The sequence below is a fragment of the Nannospalax galili genome, unplaced genomic scaffold (genome assembly GCF_000622305.1).
Source record: "Nannospalax galili isolate Female #2095 unplaced genomic scaffold, S.galili_v1.0 scaffold667, whole genome shotgun sequence".
Lineage (NCBI taxonomy): Eukaryota > Metazoa > Chordata > Mammalia > Rodentia > Spalacidae > Nannospalax > Nannospalax galili.
In genome coordinates this window covers 1,991,226-2,013,725 of record NW_008358387.1, presented here as the reverse complement: position 1 = coordinate 2,013,725, position 22,500 = coordinate 1,991,226, and the positions used below count along the sequence as shown (strand labels likewise).

At 46.2% G+C, this 22,500-nt stretch overlaps 1 protein-coding gene across 4 annotated transcripts in view; it reads right to left on the bottom strand.

The window, feature by feature from the left end:
- Positions 1-22,500, bottom strand: part of Adra1b (adrenoceptor alpha 1B) — a 138,063-nt gene that overhangs the window by 65,983 nt on the left and 49,580 nt on the right. For 2 of the 4 annotated variants that reach the window (XM_029557941.1, XM_029557940.1), the window contains 2 exons: positions 4,173-4,235; positions 2,498-3,636 (listed from right to left, as the gene is read on the bottom strand). In XM_029557941.1, coding sequence (XP_029413801.1) covers positions 2,498-3,446 — 949 coding nt within the window. In that variant the 5' untranslated portion in view covers positions 3,447-3,636; positions 4,173-4,235. Of the gene's footprint in view, positions 1-2,497; positions 3,919-4,172; positions 4,236-22,500 lie in introns of those variants that run through there. The other 2 variants (XM_029557942.1, XM_008821659.3) reach the window with 2 other exon arrangements.

The following is a 22,500-nucleotide window of genomic DNA, read 5'->3' as shown; positions in this document are numbered from 1 at the left end:
TGGCTGGGGGAGAGGGCCAAGCTTACAGCATTTAAAGATGCTTAATGCTGAGGGGTTTTTTTGGCGGGGGTCTTTTTGAGACAGGGTCTCCCTGTAGCCCCAGCTGTCCTGGAACTTGCTATGTAGACCAGGCTGGCCTAGAACTCACAGAGATGCCTCTGCCTCCCAAGTGCTGGGATTAAAGGCATGTACCACCATGCCTGGCCCAATGCTGAGTTTTAAAGGGAGCTGAGAGATTCTCTGGTTTGTGACTCACAAAGACTGGACTGTGAGCCACCTTTTCAGAATCACATGGGGTCTGAGTAAACTTGTAGATTCCTGGGATCTGTCTGATTTACTGAATTAGATCTTCTGCGGATTGGGTCAGATGGCTGCATTGTGATGAAGTTTCCCAGGTGATTCTCATACTTATTAAAGTTTGCCATCTCTTGGTCTCACTCAGCCCTCTTGTTCTCCAGACAAGAGATCTGAAGACCAGAGAGGTAAACAACAGGTCCAGGGCTGCAAAGCTAGCTGATGGCCAAGATCAAAGGAAAGCGCTGTTGCTCCTGACCACCTGGGCAGTGTTATTGCCACTCCAACCTGTTGGGAGCCTCCTACCTGTCTGAAGCTATTTCCCCTGAACCCTAAAGTCAAGGCCTGTACCTCTGATCATTTCTGCATCCTACTGGGACCCTTTCTTTCTTAAACATGCTCTGGTCCTCTGTGTGGTGGGCAGAGCCAGAGGAAGGAAAGAGTAAGATCCTGTTCTATTTTGAGATTTTAGTAACAGGTACTGGACTGACAAATGTGTTAGGGGAAGCACATTGCTATCCCCAACTGGGTGAATGGGACTTGGTTTGGAGCACTCACAGCTAACTTTTACTGAATACTTTCTGTGGTCCAGATTCAATACTGTCTTTCCCTTGCATCAATGCAGACTCCTTGGTGCAAATACTAATTAGTCCTATTTAGAAGATGAAGAAACTGAGGCTCACAGAAGCAATCATTAGCCCAAGGTCATGTGGCTGATAAGAGACCAAATCATATTTCTACAGAACCATATAATGGTCCAATACAGTGCAAACTGTTATCCATTGCTAACCGAAGAAGCCTGCAAAAGGTCCCAAGACCTTGGGAAAGACAGCAAGCTCCTCTGCAATAGGATCTGATCACTCCTGTGATAGAACCCCAAGCCACTGAAAAATATTTCTAAAAAGTATTGGTCTGCAAGCCTGCCTAGAAAAGATCACACACAGAGTAGGTTTAACAGCATTTATCTTTCATTTAAGTAAAAAAAAAAGGGGGGATATCTTGGTAATCATGCGTTTCCTTTCCATTCATCCTTTTCTCTTAGAAGCAGTGTGATTTCAGAATGGTAGTTGCTTGAGAGGACTGGTCACCCCTGAGACCATGGAGATATGGTCAGCGAATGAGGTCTGTGTCATGCCGTAGCTGCTACCACTTTTAAAACCATGGCACATGACTATACTCTGATCACCTCCCTCCATTCATTTTCCTCCAGTTCTCCCCAGGGATAGGAAAAGAAATAAAAGTGTCCTCAGAGAAAGGACACGGATTTCCCAAGACATGTGAACAGCAAGTCACAGCACCCTCTTGTACATTTGCCTCCTAGCCAGACCTTGGCTTTTTCCTTAGCAGGAAGTAGGTAGCCTTTTCAACAATTCAGTTACTAAGACCACCAAACAAAATAAGATGGACACATTTTCGTAGGTGGAGCAGAGGCACTGAATTTCATCTTGCCTGGTTTTGGTGTCTTGCAGTTGAGGGTGAGGGTCAGCTATAATTAAATTCTGGACGTTTCATAAATCACCAGAGTTTGGAGCATTTTGGGGCAAAAAAAATGCATGATGCTTTAGTCATCTTTTCTTTGAAATCTCAAGCTTTAGATAACTTAAAGGCCCTTTGGGGTTGTGTGGCTGTAAAATGCTCTTATTAGCTGGTCATGAAGGCATTGCATGAAGGGGAGAATCAGCTGTGAGGGAGGAGGGGGAGACTGCAGCCTCTGTAAGGTGCTGAGAAACGCGGTCCCTGCGAAGTCTGAATGAATGCTGCCTGTCTGTGTAGGAGCCGCCTCCCTGTTTCCCCCATGCCGCATCTGCAGTAACTACAAACTATTTGGTATGCTGTATTAGTGACACTGCCTTCACAGACACATCGTTACTACCAAAATAATCCTGGCGTGATGTTCGAGCCCAGTGTCCTTTTTAATTATTTAACTGAGGATGGCGAGTGAGTCATTCCACATTCCAGATTCTCTTCTGGTTCTATTTCAAGTGCTTAGTACCTTAGCTTGTTTCAATAACACCTGGGTTGGTTCTAAGCCAGCTCCCCAATCTGCAAAGCCTTCTTACTACAAACAGTATTATTCAGTCTCCAAACACATACCGACAGCATAAAAAATAGCCAAACCCACAGAAAAACTTTAGAGCGTGAGCTCATCAGGAAACCCAAGATGGGAGAATGTCCAGGTCCCCTCTGCCAGTCCCCAACTTACCAAGTGGGAGAGCAATGAAGAAGGGGAGCCAACACAGGATGAACATTCCAACCACAATGCCCAAGGTCTTGGCTGCTTTCTTTTCCCTGGAGAACTTAAAAAGTTTGACAGCTATGGAACTCCTGGGGTTGTGGCCCTTGGCCTTGGTACTGCTGAGTGTGTCCTCATGAAAGTTCTTGGAGTGAATCCTCAGGGTCAGCTCCTTGGAGTTGGACATCTCCTTCATGACCCCTGCCTCCAGATTCTTGGTGGTCCTCTTGGCCACGATGTAGACTCGGCAGTACATGACCAGAATGACCGCGAGTGGGATATAGAAGGAGCCCAGGGAGGAAAACAGTGCATAGAACGGTTCTTCTGTGACTCCACATTCCTTGTCATCATTAGGCGCTGGCTCTTTCCAGCCAAGCAGAGGCCCGATGGAGATGACGGTAGACAAGACCCATACACTAAGGAGCGCCAAGATGGCCTTCCTGCGGGTGACCAGTGTAGGGTACTGCAGAGAGTAGCGCACTCCGATGTAGCGATCGATGGAGATAGCGCATAGGCTCAGGATGGAGGCCGTGCAGCACAGGACGTCCACGGCTGCCCAGATGTCACAGAAGATGCGTCCCAGCACCCAGTAGCCCAGCACCTCCAGGGTAGCAGAGAAGGGCAGGACCGTGAAGCTCAACAGCAGGTCCGCAATGGCCAGGTTGACGATAAAGTAGTTGGTGGGCGTCCGCAGGTGCCGGTTGCAGGCCACCGACAGGATGACCAGGATGTTGCCTACGATGGCAAAGAGGATGAAGGCGCCCAGCACCAGGCCCACGGAGATGGCCCTGGTGACGTCCAGCTGGGGCAGTGTGGAGTTGCTTGAGGTCTGGTTGGGGCCAGTGAAGTTGGCATCTTTCAACTCTCCCCAGTGGGCAGGTGCTGATGTGTTGTGGCCGGTGTCCAGATCGGAATTCATTTTAGAGTCCGCCCTCCATAGCCAGGGAGGTGATTGGGCTGGGAAGGGCTGCGGCCAAGGCTCCTCAGCTGCCCTGAAACTTTGCTTCCTCCGTGGTCTTCCCAGAGTCGTCCTCCTGGCGAGAAGTCATCTCCCCCGGGCAGTGCAGCCCGGCAGCACGTCTCCTGCCTGCACCGAGCCGCTCGCCTGCCTGTCAGAGGGAGGAGGAGGAGAGAGGGGACGAGGCGGCAGCTCCAAGTTTAATGGTCCACGTCAGGCGCGCCGGGCCGGGCTGGCGCGGGAGCGCGGGGAGGAGCGGGCGCGGGGCCGGGGGCGCCCGGCTGTGCCCGGCCCGCGGCGGGTCTGCGGACCGCGGCGCCTCCTCCGCCCAGCGAGCGCCGAGGAGGGTCTGCTTTCAATGAGCCGCCTCTGGGCTGACTGCACGGCGGTGACATCAGGCGGGGGAGCCTGGGCGCCCTGACTCCGCGCGGCACTAGGGGGCAATGCGGGTCCAGCCAAGGCGTGCGCAGCCCCGACGCCAGCCACCAGCCTAGTCGGCCTGCAGCCGGCGGCGCCCGCACAGCTCCCAGGGCGAGACCTCTGGGGGAGTGGGGGCGGGATGGGACAAGAAGAGGAGGGGACAGGGCGTGGGCATCCCTCCCTGTGCATCCATCCCCAGGGCCCCCGCTGGGCTCATTTTTCCCTCTTGTTCCCCCTTCAGTTTCAAAAGTGGGGTAGGGTACTTACCTCTAGTAGGGGGCTCCTGGAGTCAGGCCAGTGCTTTAGCAGGATGCGCCACTTTCCCCACTTCTACAAGAGGAAGAATTGCAGGGTTAGGCAGGTGGTAGGGACTTGAGCCATATCTGAGACCAGCCCTGCACTTTATTTCCTCCTTGCAACCTCTTTTGTTCTCTTGCTCATTAGTTCATTCCTTTACTCATTCCTTCACACCTGCATGCATTCCTTCAGCGTTATTAGTGCCCACCCCTACCCCCAGTTGTGCCCTAGGCACTGTACTATAGCAACTGCACAGATCGTTAAGGTTCCTGACCTCTAGTGAGGTGAGATATAAGAAACAAATAAATAAGCAAAATTTGAGGCATAACATGTGATTACAGGTATTAGGGAGAAAATTAAGCAAGGAGAGGACAGTACAATGGGGTCACGGAGGAATTCGGATTGGAATTTATTTTTCTTAGGGTCTCATGTCACTCAGGCTGACCTACAACTCACTGTGTAGCTGGGAATGACCTTGAACTCCTGATTTTCCTGTCTTCATTTCCTGAGTGCTGGGATAACAGGTGTTATCCTATAAACCATGGCTGGTTTATGCAGTGCTTGGGAGGGAACCCTGGGCTTTGTGGATGCTAGGCAAGAGCTCTACCAGCTGAACTACATCTCCAGTCTGAATTTGAAATTTAGGGCATTGGATGTCTTAGAACTGGAATTAATGAACAGTTGTGAGTGCTGGGAACTGAACCTGGATCCTCTGCAAAAGGAGCAAATGCTCTTAACTGATGAACCATTTCTCCAGCCCCTTGTTTTGTTTTTGAGACAGAGGCTCATGTAGCCCAGTCACTGTGTAGCTGGGAATGACCTTGAACTCCTGATTTTCCTGTCTTCATTTCCTGAGTGCTGGGATAACAGGGTTATCCTATAAACCATGGCTGGTTTATGCAGTGCTTGGGAGGGAACCCTGGGCTTTGTGGATGCTAGGCAAGAGCTCTACCAGCTGAACTACATCTCCAGTCTGAATTTGAAATTTATTAGAATTAAGAAATATTATTTGTGTGTGTGTGTGAGAGAGAGAGAGAGAGAGAGAGAGAGAGAGAGAGAGAGAGAGGTGTGGTCAAAGTTGTGGAGTCAGTTTTCTCCTTCTACCTTTATGTGGGCTCCAGAAATCAAACTCAGGTCACCAGGCTTGCATGACACATGCTCTACCCTCTGAGCCATCTTGCCTTGGAATGTTTGAGATGTCACTGAAGTGATATTTGGGTCAGGAAGCAAAGGATGGAAGGAGCTAGTTGGCTCTCTGGGAGTGGAGAGTGGGGGGAATAGATTGCCAAACCCTGGGGAAGGGACTTGGAGGATCTTGGTTAGCTATTGGCTTTTTTCTTGTATTGCTGATGCTCATGTTGGACATAAAGCTATAGCTATACTATAGGGCCTACTCCCAGAGGTGAGTGAATGGCAGGTACTTAGGAAGGAAAGCACAAGGGCAATCCAAGAAAGAGTTTTGTTTTTCTTCTTTTGAAATAGAACCTCCCCATTTAATTCAGGTCGGCCCTGAACTCAAGAGCCTCGTATCTTCTAGTTAACCCCATACTTATGCTGTAGATTGTGTGCTGTTTGTTTTTCATTTCTCATGACTTTATGAGAGAAAAACTATTCTCATCCCGACTTCTGTTTTGTGGATGAGACACCAGGACACAGGGAGGTTGAACCCTTTGCCTGTATGACTATCATGGAGAGCAGCTGTGAGTTGAACCCCACTACGGATCTCTCTATTGGAAGCCTTAGCTGCAGAGTCATGCTGTTCCTACAGGGGCAAAGTAGGGACTGGGGTGAATGCTATGAACGAGACAGTTTTCAAGTGGTTAATTTTGTAGCTCAAGCTACTGGTGCTGGGCAGGAACTCACATTTGTTGAGCTCCTGTGGATAGTCAAACATTTACTTATTTCCCTTCCCTACCCCCCTTCCCTTCCTTTGAAAACTTTTTCTTTCTTTTTGCTTTTTTTTCCCACTTTCTTTTAGACAGGGTCTTGCTATGTAGCCCACACTGATCTTGAGTTCACAATGAACAACAAACTGGTCTCAAACTCTGCGGTCCTCTTGCCTCAGCCTCCCTAGTGCTAGGATTGCATGCGTGAGCCACCACACCCAGCTTACTTGTTTTCTTTTACTCTTTGTAACTGTTCTTTGAGAGAGGCATAATGACTCTCCACGGACACAGGAGAAAACAGTGGTTTAGAGAGTTAGTCATATACTGGTGACATGCCGCAGAGCACTGGATAGTGGAGGCTGGACTGAAACATGACTCCTGACACTTCCTTCTTCCAGTCCACAAACTGTGTCCCCGCTTCTTACTCCTGCCGTTGACAATCATAGTATCTTGATTAAGGGGTGAGGAAGCAGGGGTCATCCAAGGTGATTTACATCTAAGCTCCTCAACCTAAAGGTGGGCTCTTCTTCCCTCCCTCCAACCCTTCTTCCCTCCCTTCTCCTCTCTTTCTTTCTCTTTGTGTCTTTCTTTAAAAAGATTTATTTTGTGTGTGTGTGTGTGTGTGTGTGTGTGTGTATCATGTGTGTATGGATGCCTGTGGAAGCGTTGGATCCCCTGGAGCTGGAGTTACAAGGTTACCAACACATGTGCTGGAAACTGAACTTGGTTCTCTGGAAGAGCAGCAAGTGCTCTTAACTACTGAACCATCTCTCCAATCCCTCTTCATCTCTTTTTATTTTTGCTCTCTGGAGAGGAGGGTAGGTGGTCTTCATACACATTTAAGGTTTTTCTTATTGTTTATTTTTGAGAGAGTCTCATTTGTAGCCCAGGCTGGCTTAGAACTCCCTGTGAAGTCCAGGATGGTCCAGATTCCTTCTGCCTCAGCCTCATAAGTACTGGCATTACAGGCACATGTCACTATATTTGGATAGACTTAAGGTCTTAATATTCTCCCACTAAAATCCATAGACTCCTCAACTGCACAGAAATACACAATTTCAAGGAATTTCTCTGAGGTTAAAAAAATCTGTGGTAGAAACAGCCCTGAAAACAGACATTTCTGTTTCTATTAATCTGGCCCAAGTGGCCTTTAGAGAGTTTATAACAGGAGATCCTAGGCTTGTGATGACGTGGCTTTGCAGGAGTGCTCAGGACCTTAACTCACCCATCTTGCTATCATAGAGACTGTGCATGGCAAAGGGCAATGGTTGGCTGCCACAGATGAGCAGAGCCATTGCTGGGTGTTAAGCTGGGCTTTCCTGGCCCACAGAATGGGCTTCTTCTGAAGCAGACAAAAGCCACCAAGACAGCCACTCCTCGTTTCCACAGTGGTGTATGGACCAGAACAGTTTATCCAGCCTTCTGCTGGGGATCATGATGAAAAAAGAGAGGCTGTCTTTGGTCTTGGATGACAATGGTACTAATGTGTGTGCAGACAGAGGCTGGTCCTGATGACATTTTGAGTTATCCCCATTCCCCTGCTGGGTAGAATGGTCCCTAAAACAATCTTGCTGCCCTTCCTTCCCTTCATCTTACATGGGAGGGATGGCAGTGAGATGTCATCCAGCAATTCCCAACATTCCTATGTATCTTTAGGGCTAGGAGCTTCTCTGAAACCACTTACTGTCAAGGGTGATATGGGAGAGGAAGAGTTGCTGGTAATTGGGGGCAAAGCTGGTGTTTAATACAAAGGCAGGGATGTGGGGAGGGCAAAGGAGGAGGCAGAAAGAAGGGCAAGTTCCCAGTCCACATTTTGATTGTGGTAGCCCATTTCCCACTTCCTTGGGTATTAATTTCACCAGGTATTAAACAGCCAGCAGCACACCACTGAATCCATGGAAGCCACGTCTGCATAGTCACAAGTAGCTGTAGTGCGAAAACCCAGTCAGTCTATCTGACATTTTTCTATGGTGGCAAAAGACCAGGAAAGGAAGGAGCAAAACAAAGAGCAAATCTGAGATTCAGAGTTCGTTTATCTTTATTACCAAAGAGAATAGTTTGTGTCTCAGATGAGAATTTGTATCTTGATTCAGGTGTCAGGATGTGGAAGAGATGGCCGAGCCAGAGAGAGAAGTTCAAAATTGTCACAGATTTCTGACATGCTGTCATTTATGGGTGTCTCTTGCATAGGCAAAACAAACATCCCACCATAAAGGAAACAGAATCCTTAAGAGCAGTGAGGTGGTGGGACCCCACTAAGCAAGCCCTATAGTTGGTCACTTCATTGCCCCCTCCCCAGCCCCTTTACTGAAAGAGAAAACCATGGCTGAGTTTTGACCCATGGAATTGTTTAGGTGTCATGAGGGTACAATGATATTTCATTTTCTCGGTACTCCCTGGGGCAAAGCCAAGCACAGAACTCTGACTCATTCGAAGCTTGGGGAAGAAGAATCTTTTTATTACCCATCTTATTACATTAGAAACCTCTGATGCTGCAAAGCTCCATTTCTGTGAACCCTCTAGGAGAAGCTGTCACTGAATCTGACCAAAAGGGAAACTGAGGCTGACAGTGATCTGCTTAGGGCATCTCTGGGAGGGGACATCTTGCCTGTAATTGTAGAGTTTTTCATGGTTTTCTCTGTCTAGCTCTCTCCAGTTTTCAATGCATCTATTTTGTGTGAGGCACCACATTAAGTGCCATGGGTGAGCCAAAGCTAAAGTCAGCAAAAGGTAACCTAGCAGTGACCATCCACTAAGCATGGGAGATGAAGATAAAAACCTTTCAGAGAGAGCCTACCATGTGCCAGGAACCTGAAAGGTACTCTGTGTACACTGACTCTAGTCTTCACAATAGTACAAGGAAGGACTTATGCCCATTTCACACATGAGGAGACCGAAGCTCAGAGAGGTTCCATGTGACATGGCCAAGGCCATCAGTGAGCAAGTAGCATTGGTATTTAAGGCATTATTGTCTGGCTCCAAAGCTGACATCTTTCTCTCTGCACCAGACTGAGAGTTTTAAAAAAGCAGCAGAAGGCTCCATGTTAGCCTGAAGGAAATTACAGCAGAAAACAGAATGTGACCAGGGTCCTGAGTGAGCAGAGGTCAGGGAGGAGGGGAGGCAGAACATTGCTGAGAGAGGGTTCTGCAGAGGCACTCCTCAGGCCAGCCTGCCTACCCCCCCCAACCCAGTGCTCAGTCTGCCAACGATTTGAGAACTGACTTGGATTCATTATAATCCCGCTCCATCCTTTAAAGGCAACTAATGTGACCTTGGGTAGGAGAGGACAGTGATTAAGAGCCGGAAGTCTGGCATCCAACAGACATGGGTTTATATCCCACTTCCATAATTCATGATCTGGGTGACCTTGGGTAAACCACATGACCACTCTGTGGCCCCCAGCTTCCTTACCTGCGAGAGGAAGACTGTCACAATCCCTGTGGTGAAGATTAAATGTGGTAATGTGCGTGAAGTGCCAAGTGCCAGGTAATAGAAACACCTATTATCCAGGAGTGGTGAGAGGTGCTTATTAAGTGCTTGGTATTGGGCCAAAGTGCTTGATGTACTTTGTTATATTATTAATCCTAACAATAATGTTAGGCAGATGCCATTATTATATGGATGGGGAAACTGAGGTTCAGAGTGGTTATAAGACTTGCCTGATGTCACAGGATGGGCAGATGGCACAGGCAGAATACAAAGCACCCCATAAATGAGGCTAAAAAGAAAAAAGAACTGGTGGTGTGGAGGAGTCTGCCCCATAAGGCATCCTGGGGACCGTGGGTGCTAGAAGGAGAATTTTGTTCCTTTGTACCCCTATATAAGTGGGACAGGAAGTGGTCAGGGAACACTGACTGCAGCAGGCATGCCTGCTGCCTCCAAAGACGCCATGTCAGAGGCTCCCAAGAGTTAGGAAGAAATGTCGGCTCCCTCTGTGGAGAGCTGCTTGTGTCTGTGGTAAACTTTGGTGAGTTTGGAGTCCCCCAACCCAGCATGTCAGTTCAGGTGACCAGGGAGAGTTCCACAGCTGCTGAAAATTAGCTGCCAAGCCATCCACAGGCTGAATTCACATCTCATGCTTAGGGAAAGCCTGGAAGACCTGGGTGCGAGGCCCGAGCTGCCTGTGCATGGAGTCAGTAAGGTTTTCTGTCTCTGGACCTGGAGAGCAAGTCCATGCTCTCTTATGCCCCACTAGCTACTATGTCAGAGAACAATGCCAGGAGTCACTCTAACTGTATGTGCTGCACCATCAAAGTCTACGGCAGCAGGCTCTTTACGGATGTCTCTTCAATACCTTGACCGCTCTGAGCTCTATGGACACAGGAACTTCTGAAATGTCAGAATTGAAAAAACCCTCAAAACTCTAAAGATCATCTAGTCTAATTTCTACAAACTCTAGTCTGTGAATCAAATTAATCTTTGTGCTTGTTTTTGTCAATAGTTTTATCAGAACATAGCCATACCCATTTGTTTTTGTAAATAAAGTTTTATTGAAATATAGCTTGTCTATTGGCTATGGCAGCTTTCATACTATAATGGCAACAGAGGTTGTCTGTTTTGCATAGACTAAAATATTTTCTCTCTGAAACTTTGTAGAGACAAATTTGTAACCTCTTAATCTAGTCTGAATTTCCTAGTTTACATGTGGGGACACAAAAGCCTGGGGAGTAGTAGGGGTTTCCTGAGATCTGATGTCATGCTCACAGTTCTGTTGCCATAAGTATCATGTTTCTGCATCTTGTCACAGGCTCTGAGTTTGAATCCCAGCTTTAGCTGCCCAGCTGGGTGAACTTGGGCAAGCTATAGAAGCTGTTTTGGTCCCCGTCTTTCATCTGTGCCCTACAGACAATGCTTTCTATTTCTTGAGACAGCAAACATATACTAGGTGGTTGTGCAGATGAAAGGAGCTCTGATCTACAAAGTTTAGACCGGAAGCTGGCTCATAAGAACCCTCAACAAAACTGGCCAAAGTGTAAAGAATAAGAGACCACAGAGTGCATACCTGTGCACAGAGCAGGATACCTGTATTAAACCTTTGCCACCCAGGGCTCAGGGGCCATTGTGCAAGAGACGTGGGGAGACTATAAGAGCCAGGTGTGGTGGAAGACCACAAGGAAACAGAGTTTTACAGACAGGTTTAGACCGGAAGCTGGCTCATAAGAACCCTCAACAAAACTGGCCAAAGTGCAAAGAATAAGAGACCACAGAGTGCATACCTGTGCACAGAGTAGGATACCTGTATTAAACCTTTGCCAGCCAGGGCTCAGGGGCCATTGTGCAAGAGACGTGGGGAGACTGTAAGAGCCAGGTGTGGTGGAAGACCACAAGGAAACAGAGTTTTACAGACACCTGGGAAGTTACTTGTATGAACTTACAGTAATGGTGACAGCATGCACAAGACCCATGTAAATTCAAACTATACACACACCCAGGGGGAGACTGGGTAAGAAGCCCCAACCTTAACTGAGAAACTATTGATAACAGATGACTACTGGGCTAGGGGGAGTTTTTTTTTTTTTTTTCTTTTAAGGGAGTGATGCTAGATATACTGACCAGGCTCCAGTGGATGGACTCATGTGGAGGGACGTTTGGGAACACAAACTTGGCTCGATAGGCCTTAACATATATGATAGAATGCATGAGAACTGGTGGGAGGGGCTAAGGGGTACAGATGGGGAGGGGGGTCTAAATATGATTAATATGTATTATATGAAATTCACAAAAATCAATAAGCCCTCAACAAAAGGCTGCCACTATTATTACATTAATATTCATTGTAATTTTCTATCATTTATCTATCTTCTATATCTCTATCTATCTGTCATCTATCTATCATCTATCTATCTATCTATCTATCTATCTATCTATCCATCATCTATCTATCCATCCCTTTGTCCAATGCTTTTCCTGCATTCCTTAGTCAGGGTCCTTTGACTAACTGATTCCCAGCTTGTTACTTATTACTGTCTACTGAGTCTCTCTCTCTCTCTCCTGTTTTCTCTCTCTCTCCCCCTCCCCTCCCCTCCCTCCATCCCTCCGTCCCTCCATCCCTCCCTTTCTCTCCTCTTTTGATTTGGGGCAACAAAACTAATCTAGTATTTTACCATTGATCGGAGAGCAGAACTCGAACTGAATAAAGTAAATTGATGGTGGCCTCCCTTATCTTCACAACATTGGGAGTTGGAGATGAAGAACAGGGATGAGTAACTGAGGACACACAGCGGATTTTGTCTGACAGTGACCAGGGATGTGAGTTAAATAAGGAAAGAAACAAATACAAGACACAGGGCTCGAATTTTCCCATCTTTCCTCTTCTTCCTCTTTTGCGCTTTCTGAACAAACTACACAAGCCCTTTGGGGATTTTCATTTGTGGTAGTTACCAAGTTCAAAAAGTTTTAAAGGAAGTGGTGGGAATCTTTTCCTTGGGGGCATCTAAAAATTATATCTGAGCAAAGTGTTAGGGCTTAGCTTTGGAGGGGACAGACTGGGCCCCAGGGGAGCGAGGCAGAGGCGACAAGTCACAGAGTCACTTCTGCCTTCCCATCTCCATTCTTAGGCAGAGATGGCCATGAGGCTCCCTGGGATGAGTGTGGGTAAGCTTGGGAATGGTGTGGGGCATCATTCTGGGCACGGGGACATGGTGAGTGGAGGTTGGGAGGGTGAAAAAGAGACAGTTTTCTCTGTTCATCTCAACAGAGCACTGAGGAAAACTGGGACAGGAACTGCCCAGAGCTTCTTAGATGTTTACTGGATACCGAATTAAAAGATTTGGAAGCTTGCCTTGGGAGTCTTGCTTGGGAGAGGAAGATGAGGTATTCTGGTCTCTTTGCCTCTTGTGGGACTGCACTGGTGAGTGGAAAATGTTCTGGAAACTTCTAGACAAGAACAACCTGGGATAATGAAAACTAAGTACACGATACAAGTTCCCAGGAGACCCCCACCTATCTTTGCTGCCCCTTGGAGTGCTATGCATTTAGTGGCAGACATTGCCTACTTTCTTTGTCCTGTTTGAGTTAACTTGTTTGGTGTACACTAGCATGTGCAAAGCTCACCCAAGTAAGTCATCTCATCAATCTGCAACAGCACTTTGGTGGCAGATGTTGTTGGCTGTATTTTATAGGTGAGGGAAATGAGGATAGGAAAGATTCAGTAACTTGCCCAGGGTTATGCAGATACGGGGTTAGAGCAGAGGCCATTTGATGAAAAAGCAGATACCTAACACTTCCCAAATATCTCAACTTTGGCTGTAGCCTGATGTCCCTGCTGAAAGAAAAACAAATAAGCAAAACCACTATAGCAACTTCTGGGCAAGTCTCAGTGGATCAGGGACACAGATTCAAGGAGGCAGGTGTGTTTGGGGCTGTGTACGGTGTAAATATGGGCCCTTCTCTGAAGGACCCAGGGATTCAATCTCTCCTTCTTCATGGGAAATGAGCTGCATGTGCACAATGGAATATTTTCAGCCATAAACATTGGAATCTTGGGCCAAGTGTGGTGATGCATTCCTATAAGTCTAGCATTCAGGAAGAGGAGGCAAGAGGACCAGGAGTTCAAGGCCTGACTCTGCTACATAGCAAGATGGAGCCAACCTGGGATACATGAGATCCTGTCTCAAAAACCAAAAAAAAAAAAAAAAAAATTGAAATACTATTATTTGGGCAACATGGATGGAGCTGGAGGACTTCATGTTAAGCAAAAGATGCTGGGCATAGAAAGATTAAAAACCTATGATGCCGCTTACTGTGGAAGCTATAAAAGTTGATCCTGTGGGAGAATAGAGCCGACAGTGGTCAGCAGAGACCAGGAAGGGCAGAGGGAGGCTGGATAGTTAACAGGAGCCAAGTAAGAGTAATCAGTTCTAGTGGTACAGCAGAGCTTCTATAGTCGACAACAACTTATGATATATTCCAGAATTGACTAAATCGGAAGGTTTCTCACACATACACCAATAGACGTTTTAGGAGACATATATACCAGTTTTCATGATTTGGTCAGTACACAGTGTATATATGCATTAAAGCAGGCTGTGCCCCACAAATATGTACAAACACAACATGTCTAAAAAAATTTCTCTTTCTAACCTCTTTGGGAACTTCAAGTGAGCTTCCATCAGGCTCCTACCTTAACTTCTCTAAGAATACCGGGGCGGGGGCGGGGGCAGGGAGACTGTGGTGGTAGCTAATCTTTGTTGTCAATTTGACTGGATCTGGAATTAACTAAAATAGAATCTTCTGTGGACTTCTGTGAGGGATCTTCTTGATCAGATTGTCTGAAGGGGAAGACCCACTCTAAAAGTGGGTGGCACCTTTTGGTAGCAACCCAGATAAAAGGACATGGATGAAGGAAACTTTCCTTTTTGCCTGCTTGCCTTCACTCTTGTTGGCAAGTTCATCTGTCCTGTCGTATTGCATTTCTTTACTGACATTAGAATCAACTTCTTCAGGGCTCCAATATAGACCGAAGCCCTGCAGCTCTCCAGGAATCCTCCAGGCCTTCAGAACCAGATTGGAACTTCTGAGACATTCAGCCTTGTGGACAGAGCACTGGATTCTCAGCCTCTCCAGTGTGAGACAGCCATTGTTGGACTACTCAGACTCTATCCTGTAAGCTAATCTAATGAATACCCTTTGTATATATTCAATCAGTTTTGTTCCTATAGAAAACCCTGACTCATACTGAGCCCAACTAAATAATTGTCTTTTTAAGGATTGTAAGGGTTGTTGGTTCTCTGATGCTAACCAGCTATTGTCAGAGATAAATGGTAAAATACTGTATTAGTTTTGTTGAACCAAAGTAAAAGAAGAGGGAGGGAGGGATGGAGGGAGGGAGGAAAGGAGGGAAAGAGGGGAATAATGTAGACTCCAATGACAGCATATGAGATGTCTTTTAGCTCCAGGAAGTAGCTGGCTACACCATACTAGTTTTATTCAGACAGATCAAAATTCCTACTCTTGCCTCTTCTGGGCTTTGTGACCTTGGGCAAGCTCCTTCATTTAGTTACCCTCCCATCTGTCTGTCTGTAAAATGGGGTTTTAATAGCATTTACCACATCAAGGTGTTAGGAGGATTAAATAGAGCTCTTCTGGAGTCTAGAAAGCTTTCAACAAAGCTTGTCGATTGCGGATCTTTTTGTATAATCTTAAAAACACACAACAAATTTCTCGGGCCTGAAGTGTTTAAGTACATATTTTCCTAGCCAATCTCTCATGTCCTTCCAACTCTTGATCATTGGTTGATATAACTGATGTATCATTTCTTTTCTGATATAAATTGCTCTGAACAAACAGTGGCCTGAGAAACAAAAATATGGATGATAGCTGTTAACATCTGTTAAAGAAATTGCATCCCCAAATATGCTGTATTCTTTACAGATAGTCCCTCTCTTTTTCTTTCTCTGCACACATGGATGTGTGTGTGTGTGTGTGTGTGTGTGTGTGTGTGTGTGCATATAGGCCACAGGACAACCTCTAGTGTCTTTCTGCCTGTGTGCTAGTTAGTCTTTCTCAATTTGACGTAAACTAGAGATACCTGGAAAGAGAGAACCTCAATTGTGGAATTTCCTCCATCAGATTGGCCTGTGCCCATGTCTGCAGAGTATCTTCTTATTTGCTAATTGATGTAGGAAGGCCCAGCCCATTGTGGACAGTGCCATCCCTGGACAGTTGGGCCTGGGCTGTATAAAAATGGTTGCTGAGTAAGTCAGAGGAAGAAGCCAGTAAGCAGTGTTCCTCTGCTTACTGTCTCTGCTTTGGTTGCTGCCTGGAGTTCCTGCCTTGGTTTTCCTTGATAATGGACCGCGACATGGAAGTGTAAGCCAAATAATCCCTTCCCTCCCCAGGCTGGTTTGAGTCAGTGTTTTATCACAGCAACAGAGAGCAAATTAGGACAGCTGGCCAGTGAGCACCAGGGATCTATCTCTCTAGTTCTCTGGCGCTGGAATCACACACATGGGCCACCACACCCAGCAATTTTATGTGGGTACAGGTCAAACCCAGATCCTTATTTCTGTCAGGTATCTGACCACCCAAGCTATCTCCTCAGCCCTGTATTCTCTCATTTTAATACAAGAATCTGACTAGGTGCACAGAAACAATCTATCTGCCTTTACTCTCGAAATGACCATGTCCAGAGAGCCCAGGACTCTCTGGAAATCATTCCATAGGCAGAAAGAATTTCTGGGTTGGAGGTGAAGCCAGTGTGGGTGTTGGCGATCTGGGGGAACAGAGTGTGGTGGGCAGTTGGCCCAGTGAGCTTACTGCGCAGAGGGAACGAGAAACTCAGCTCAACTCCACAGGCAGGGCAGCAAGCCCTTGGCCTGTGATTCTTGGCCACTGGAACAATTATGTCAACAGGAATTTTCCTTGTGTATCAGGCCAAAGCAGCTCACAGGCGATAATCCTTCATTCAGGCAAACCATTCATATCTCAGGGGCTCAGGGAAGGAAGTGTGGGGGTCCATGTGCACCACTACCTTCTCCCAGACGCTGAGGTCCGGTCCCATGAGAAGGGGACAAGAGAAGGGAACAGAAAACAAGGAGCAAATGCTAATGAATGTGCATTTCCAGTTACGTTCCAGGGCCTGACTGGGGCTCTCTAATTGCACTGGGGAACCTACCCTGAAGCTGGTGGGTCCTCTCCAGGCTGTGAAAACTTGACCCTCTGCTGTCACCTAAAACGTTAGAATGTTCTTCCGTTTAATCCAGAGTGGTGCTGCTCCATTGGGAGTCCAGAAATTTTAAAAAAGAATTACAGGTAGAGCCACTGAATAGGCAAAAGTTTGACTGTATAGTCAGGGGCCCAATTTTACAGAACATAAAAGTCACCTGTAGTGAGGCCTAAAGTCAGATTCCTGGGCTCAAGCTCCAGATATTCTGATTTAATAACTCTCATGTGAAATCCAAGAGTTTATGTTTCACATGGGATACCCGAGTAAGTCTCCTGCAGTAGACAGGAAGAAGACCACATTTGAGAACATCAGTCTAGTCCAATTTTCCCATTTGACAGATGAGCAAATGGAGGCCTGGAAAGTACAAATAACTTAGCTGAGTGTCTCATACACAGGGTTCTTGTAGGATGGAGGTCTAGACTCAGGTTGCCTGATTGACAGTCCTGCCAGACTTGCCTTCATAGGCCCCATGACAAGTGGCCTTGGCCTTGATTTGCTGCTGCGTAACCCTGCCCCTCACTCAGCCTTTGCCATGACTCAGCTTACAGGTCACTTGCAGGGAGGACTGCTTACATTGTGTTGTTTTCCATTTGTATTTAAAACATTTTAGTGTACAAAATACTGAGTTTCATTACCGCGCTTTAATCCATGTATATCATTGTGCTTTGCTCCTCTGTAGCCACCCATTACTTAAAATTTCAACATTTATTTATGTGTGTGTATGTATAATGTATGTGTGCGTGTTTGTATATATGTGTATGTGTGTAGGTGTATATATGTGTGTATATGTGCATGCTTGTATGTGTATATGTGTGTGTGCATGTTAATGTGTGTATGTGTGTGAATACCAAAGTGTACATATGGAAGTCACAGGACAACCTGTGGGAATCACTTCTGTTCTTCCACTATGTGGGTCCTGAGGAACGAACTCAGGTCTTCAGATTAGGCAGCAATCACCTTTACCCACTGATGCATCTCGCTGGCCCCCACTCATTACTTTGGCTCCCCTTCCTCCCAACCCTGCTGCTCCTTTTCCTTCTCCCAGTGATCCTCCTTCTGCTTTTATGATCTCTTGCCTCTCTCGCCTCTCTCTCTCTCTCTCTCTCTCTCTCTCTCTCTCTCTCTCTCTCCCTCTCCCCCCCCCGACCTATGAGAGAAAATACATGACCTTTGGATGACTGTCTCTTCCTCCACCCCAGGCTTGGTGAGCTTTTGTTTTCTGCTCTCAGAAAAACATATCCCTCTCCATGGTAGCACGGCCCTTGGTCTGTGGTGCACACTGCTCCGCGTTCTTACTTCAGCACCCTCTGTCTCCCTCCCTAGATTCAGGCACCATGTGAGAAGGGAAGTGTCTCATTTTGCTCATCCAAGGTCCTAGTTCAGTGTCTGATGGACAGTAAATGCTCAGTAAGTGAGCCAACGAATAAATGAGTGGTTGAGAAGAGCAGGCTGATCTCAGCCTGAGAGTTAAATTACAGCAAAATGTGTGAAACGTTTGCCTTTCAGTGCATTTCCCTTATAGATATTTTATGTTTATTTCTAAATTTATTTATTTAATTAATTTGTAGGGGTCTTTTTTGAAACAGGGTCTCCCTGTGGCCCCAGCTGGCCTGGAACTCTCTATGTAGACCCTGCTGGCCTTGAACTTAGAGAGATCCACCTGCCTCTGCCTCCCGAGTGCTGGGATTAAAGGTGTGCACCACCATGCCCAAATATTTAATTAATTTTTAAAGACAAGGTCTTGTATCACAGCCTGTCTTCCAACTGATGACATCCCCGAGGCTGACCTTGAACCTCTCACACCTCCTGGCTCTCTTCCTGAGTACTAGGATTACAGGTGTTCACCACCATGCCAGGTTTATATGGTGTTGGGAAAACTCAGGGTTTCATTTTTCCTAGGCAAGCACTGTACCAACTGAGATATATCCTTAGCCCACTTTCTAGAGTTTTCTAGAGATAGAGTCTTACTCTGTAGCTAACTCAAGTCTGGCCTGGAACTTACTATGCAAACAATATTGGCCTTGAATTCACACCAATTTTCCTACCTCAGCCTCTTAATTGCTTAGATTACACATGGGAACCACCATGCCTGACTACAGGTAGGTAATTTTAATTTTTAAAATTATGTTATTTATTTATTATTTATTTACTGTGTGTGCATGTGGTGTGTGTGTTTGTGTATGGCATGTGTAGATTTTTTTATATCTTTTTAAAAAATTTGTTGATTTTTCTGTGTGTCTATCATTCAGAACATCTCATACAGTCTTATTCATCTATATACCCACTTCCCAAATGGCACCCTCCCATAGCGCCCCCACCCCCATACTGGATGGAGCCCACATACTCTGTCATCCCTGTTACTCCCCTCTGTGTTGTTGACACCTCCAGCCATTCTCCAGTGCTTGTCCATCTGCTGAATCTAGTCAGTCTATCTAGAGTTCCTTGTTTTAGGAAGATGAGCTCTTCCTCATCTAGCAGCAATCAGTTGTCAATATCCCTTTAGATAAGATTGGGGTCTGCTGTTCATATTCCCAGTTCTATGCTGGGTTACTGTCTGGCAGTCTCTTGCGATATATGTAGATATTTTAAAAAAAATTTTATATATTATTTTTATTTTATGTGTATGTGTGTATTGCCTGCATGTAGGTAAGTGCACCCGTGTCATGCAATGCCCATGGAGGTCAGAAGAGGCTGTCGGATCCCCTGGGACTGGAGTTACAGAGAGTTGTTAGCTGCCATGTGGGTGCTGGGATTTGAACCCGGGTCTTCTGCTAGAACCGCTGAGCCATCTCTCCAGCCCTATGTGTAGATATTTTTAAAATTGTGGGACTTGTTTCTGGCCCAGAACTTTTCATGCCACCTGCCTACTCCATCTCTGAAACCATAGCTTCCTGTAGGTAAAATTGGGTAGGAAGAGGTGTGCTCAGCTTAATTGTCTATCTCTATAAACTTTCTATTTGGAAGTGGCAAAGTTTTGTTTTGGGAATCCCTTTTTCTCTCTCTAACCTCCCCTTCCATCAACTCTAAGAGTCCAGTGAACCCACTGGTCTCACTTGGCTTTCAGCAACTCCTAAATCATGACCTTTTCCAACCTGTTCTCAGCCAAAGTCTGTCAGTCCAATGTTCTGTTTTCTCAAGGCTCAGTGGGTCAGGAACACTGCACAGAGTTAGATTCTTGCCAGTGAAGGGCAACAGCTTCATCTGTGTTCCTCTTCCTCCCCCTTTAATGTGTACTAAAACCATCCTTTCTAAAATGCAATTGTGTACACCAATGAGCAGGTCGAATCCTTCATGCTCCAGGTTACTAAGGATATTTACTAAGCATCTCAAGAGTAACTAGTTCCATGCAAACAAATGATGGTGACAAGAGCTGTGAATTTAGATTAGTTAGTGTGTGTGTATTGGACCTGACACATAGTAGAGCCCCTCAGTAATGTTAATTCTTCTTTCCTGGAAGGAAGGGAGAGATTTCTTATGCTGGACTTCACTGAGGAGAAACCTCTCTTTGAGTTCTCCCCAGTGCAGTCAACTTGTAATTACATTTTCCTGACTTGAAAATGCACGCATTTATATTTAGGACCGATTTCTATTTAGAAACAATTATTTGTCTTTGCATTACAGCAGAACCCCAGGATCCAGCTAGACTATAATTTTTACTTGATGAGTATACATTAGAAAGAAGCATCTAGAATCTCAGCTAGTGGGAACTGTAGAAGTCACATGGTCCTTTCCTTATATCAAAGGCAGAGTACCTGAGGCCAGACAAGGGCCTTGACCATGGTAACTCAGAGCTAGAACCAAAGTGAGGGCATTCATGTTCAGCTATTTGTCCCAAAAATATGTGTACTCAAAATAATTACATATTATTTTCCTTATTAAATTCTAAATGAATGACAGTAACTTTGAAAAGCATCAAGGCAAATTGTAGCTATAGTGAACTATGGAAAGGTATAGGAAACCAAAGGGAAACCTTCATCCTACAATCCCAAGAACATTACTGATAACATCTTGGCAGGTTATTTTCTAAGTTTTACACACACGTACCCACACACATGTTCTCTCTCTCTCTCTCTCTCTCTCTCTCTCTCTCTCTCTCTATTTTATTTGGGCATTCCCCTGAGTCACTGACCTCTCATTTCTAGACTGATCCTCAACTCTAGCTCTAGAGGTGGTTATAAGTCCCATCTAGAGCCCGTCAACACCCAAGACCCTTTAAGCTGTGTGATTTGAAAATGAGAGGATGTGTTTGGAACAACGGCTTCCAGTCTTCACCTGACCACAGGGAGAGGATCCATCTGGGTGAATGGAGCTGAGTGCATTGGGAGACACAGGCTGCCCTTTCTCACATTCCCAAGGGAGTTATTCTTTAAAGCAGCTAGCTGGCTATTGCTAGTAGGTCTTATTCTTAGCTGAAAGTCTTTGAGCAAGTCACTTAACCTCTCTGAGTCCAGTTTCCTCATCTATAAAATGGGTTAGTAGCTGGGTGTGGTGGCACATGCCTTTAATCCCAGCACTTGGGAGGCAGAGGCAAGCAGATCTCTGTGAGTTCAAGGCCAACCTGATCTATGTAGTGAGCGCCAGGCTACAGGGTGACCCTGTCTCAAAAATCACCGCCCCCCAAATGGGATAATGCTTGGGGGATTACAGTGAGAGCAATATGTATTTACTGTTACACTGTTAGAACTATTACTAAGAATAATCAAAATAATTAAATTCATCGCTACATCTGTTAAGTGCTTGCTACACATCAGGACTTAAGCTAAGCAGCTTAATGTTTCATTTAATCTCCACACCCACTGAGGGTAGAAGAAGGGGCATCTGCCTCTGATTGTGTCATGATGGAAGATGGGCAGGCAGAACCAGACCCCAGCTACCCCGATTCCTGGTCCCATCAAACTGTAAACAGCTTCTGCCTCTTTCAGCTTTTGGCATGGGAACCTTGGTGCTTTTTCAGGGCCTCTTGCCTGGGATCCTTTTCCCCCCTCTACAAAGGACAGGACTCTGTGTACAAGAAGGGAGAAGTTCTGATCCAGCTGTCACAGGAGAGGGCTGAGACACTGGCTAGTGCCCTCTGTGTCTGATGATCCCCCATTTTGGCTGTGCCTGGGTGTTCCCTAGGTAACAGTGGAGGACTCACCAGAGATTTATGGGCCGGCTGCATCCAGCAGCTACCTGACACGTTCTGTCCGAGACCGACAGTGTCTGGTCCCGGGTGACTCATCAGATGGAAGCAGACACAAGCTGGTGGTATAAGAGGAAGAAAATCCCCCACATTCTCACCTCCCATGAGCAAAGGGACCTGGAGGGGTTTCTTCAACACAGAGATTGCTAAAAGGGCAGGCGCTCAAGGCTTCTTTCATAGATGGAGAAACTGAAGCCCCATTCCATGGTTCCTTCCTTTATTTCAGGAACATTGGTGGAGCAGTGGCTTTGCCCTAGGCACAGTTTAGATTGTGTGGCAGACACAAACATGAGCCAAACCCAGACTGTACCATCAACAGTACTATTGACTAAGCAGGAGGGGTATAAGATATGGCAACAGGGGACAGTCACGAAAGATGCAGGCCCCAAGACTGGACCTACGTGTCAGTGGTTTGTGTTTGAATATGTTCAACTTTACTACAAACATTGTTCTTCTTCCTCCTCATCTTTCTCCTCTGCCTCCTCCTCCTCCTCCTCCCTCCTTATTGTAATACTGGAGATTGAATTTAAGACCACACACCTACTAAGAAAGTGCTCGACCCC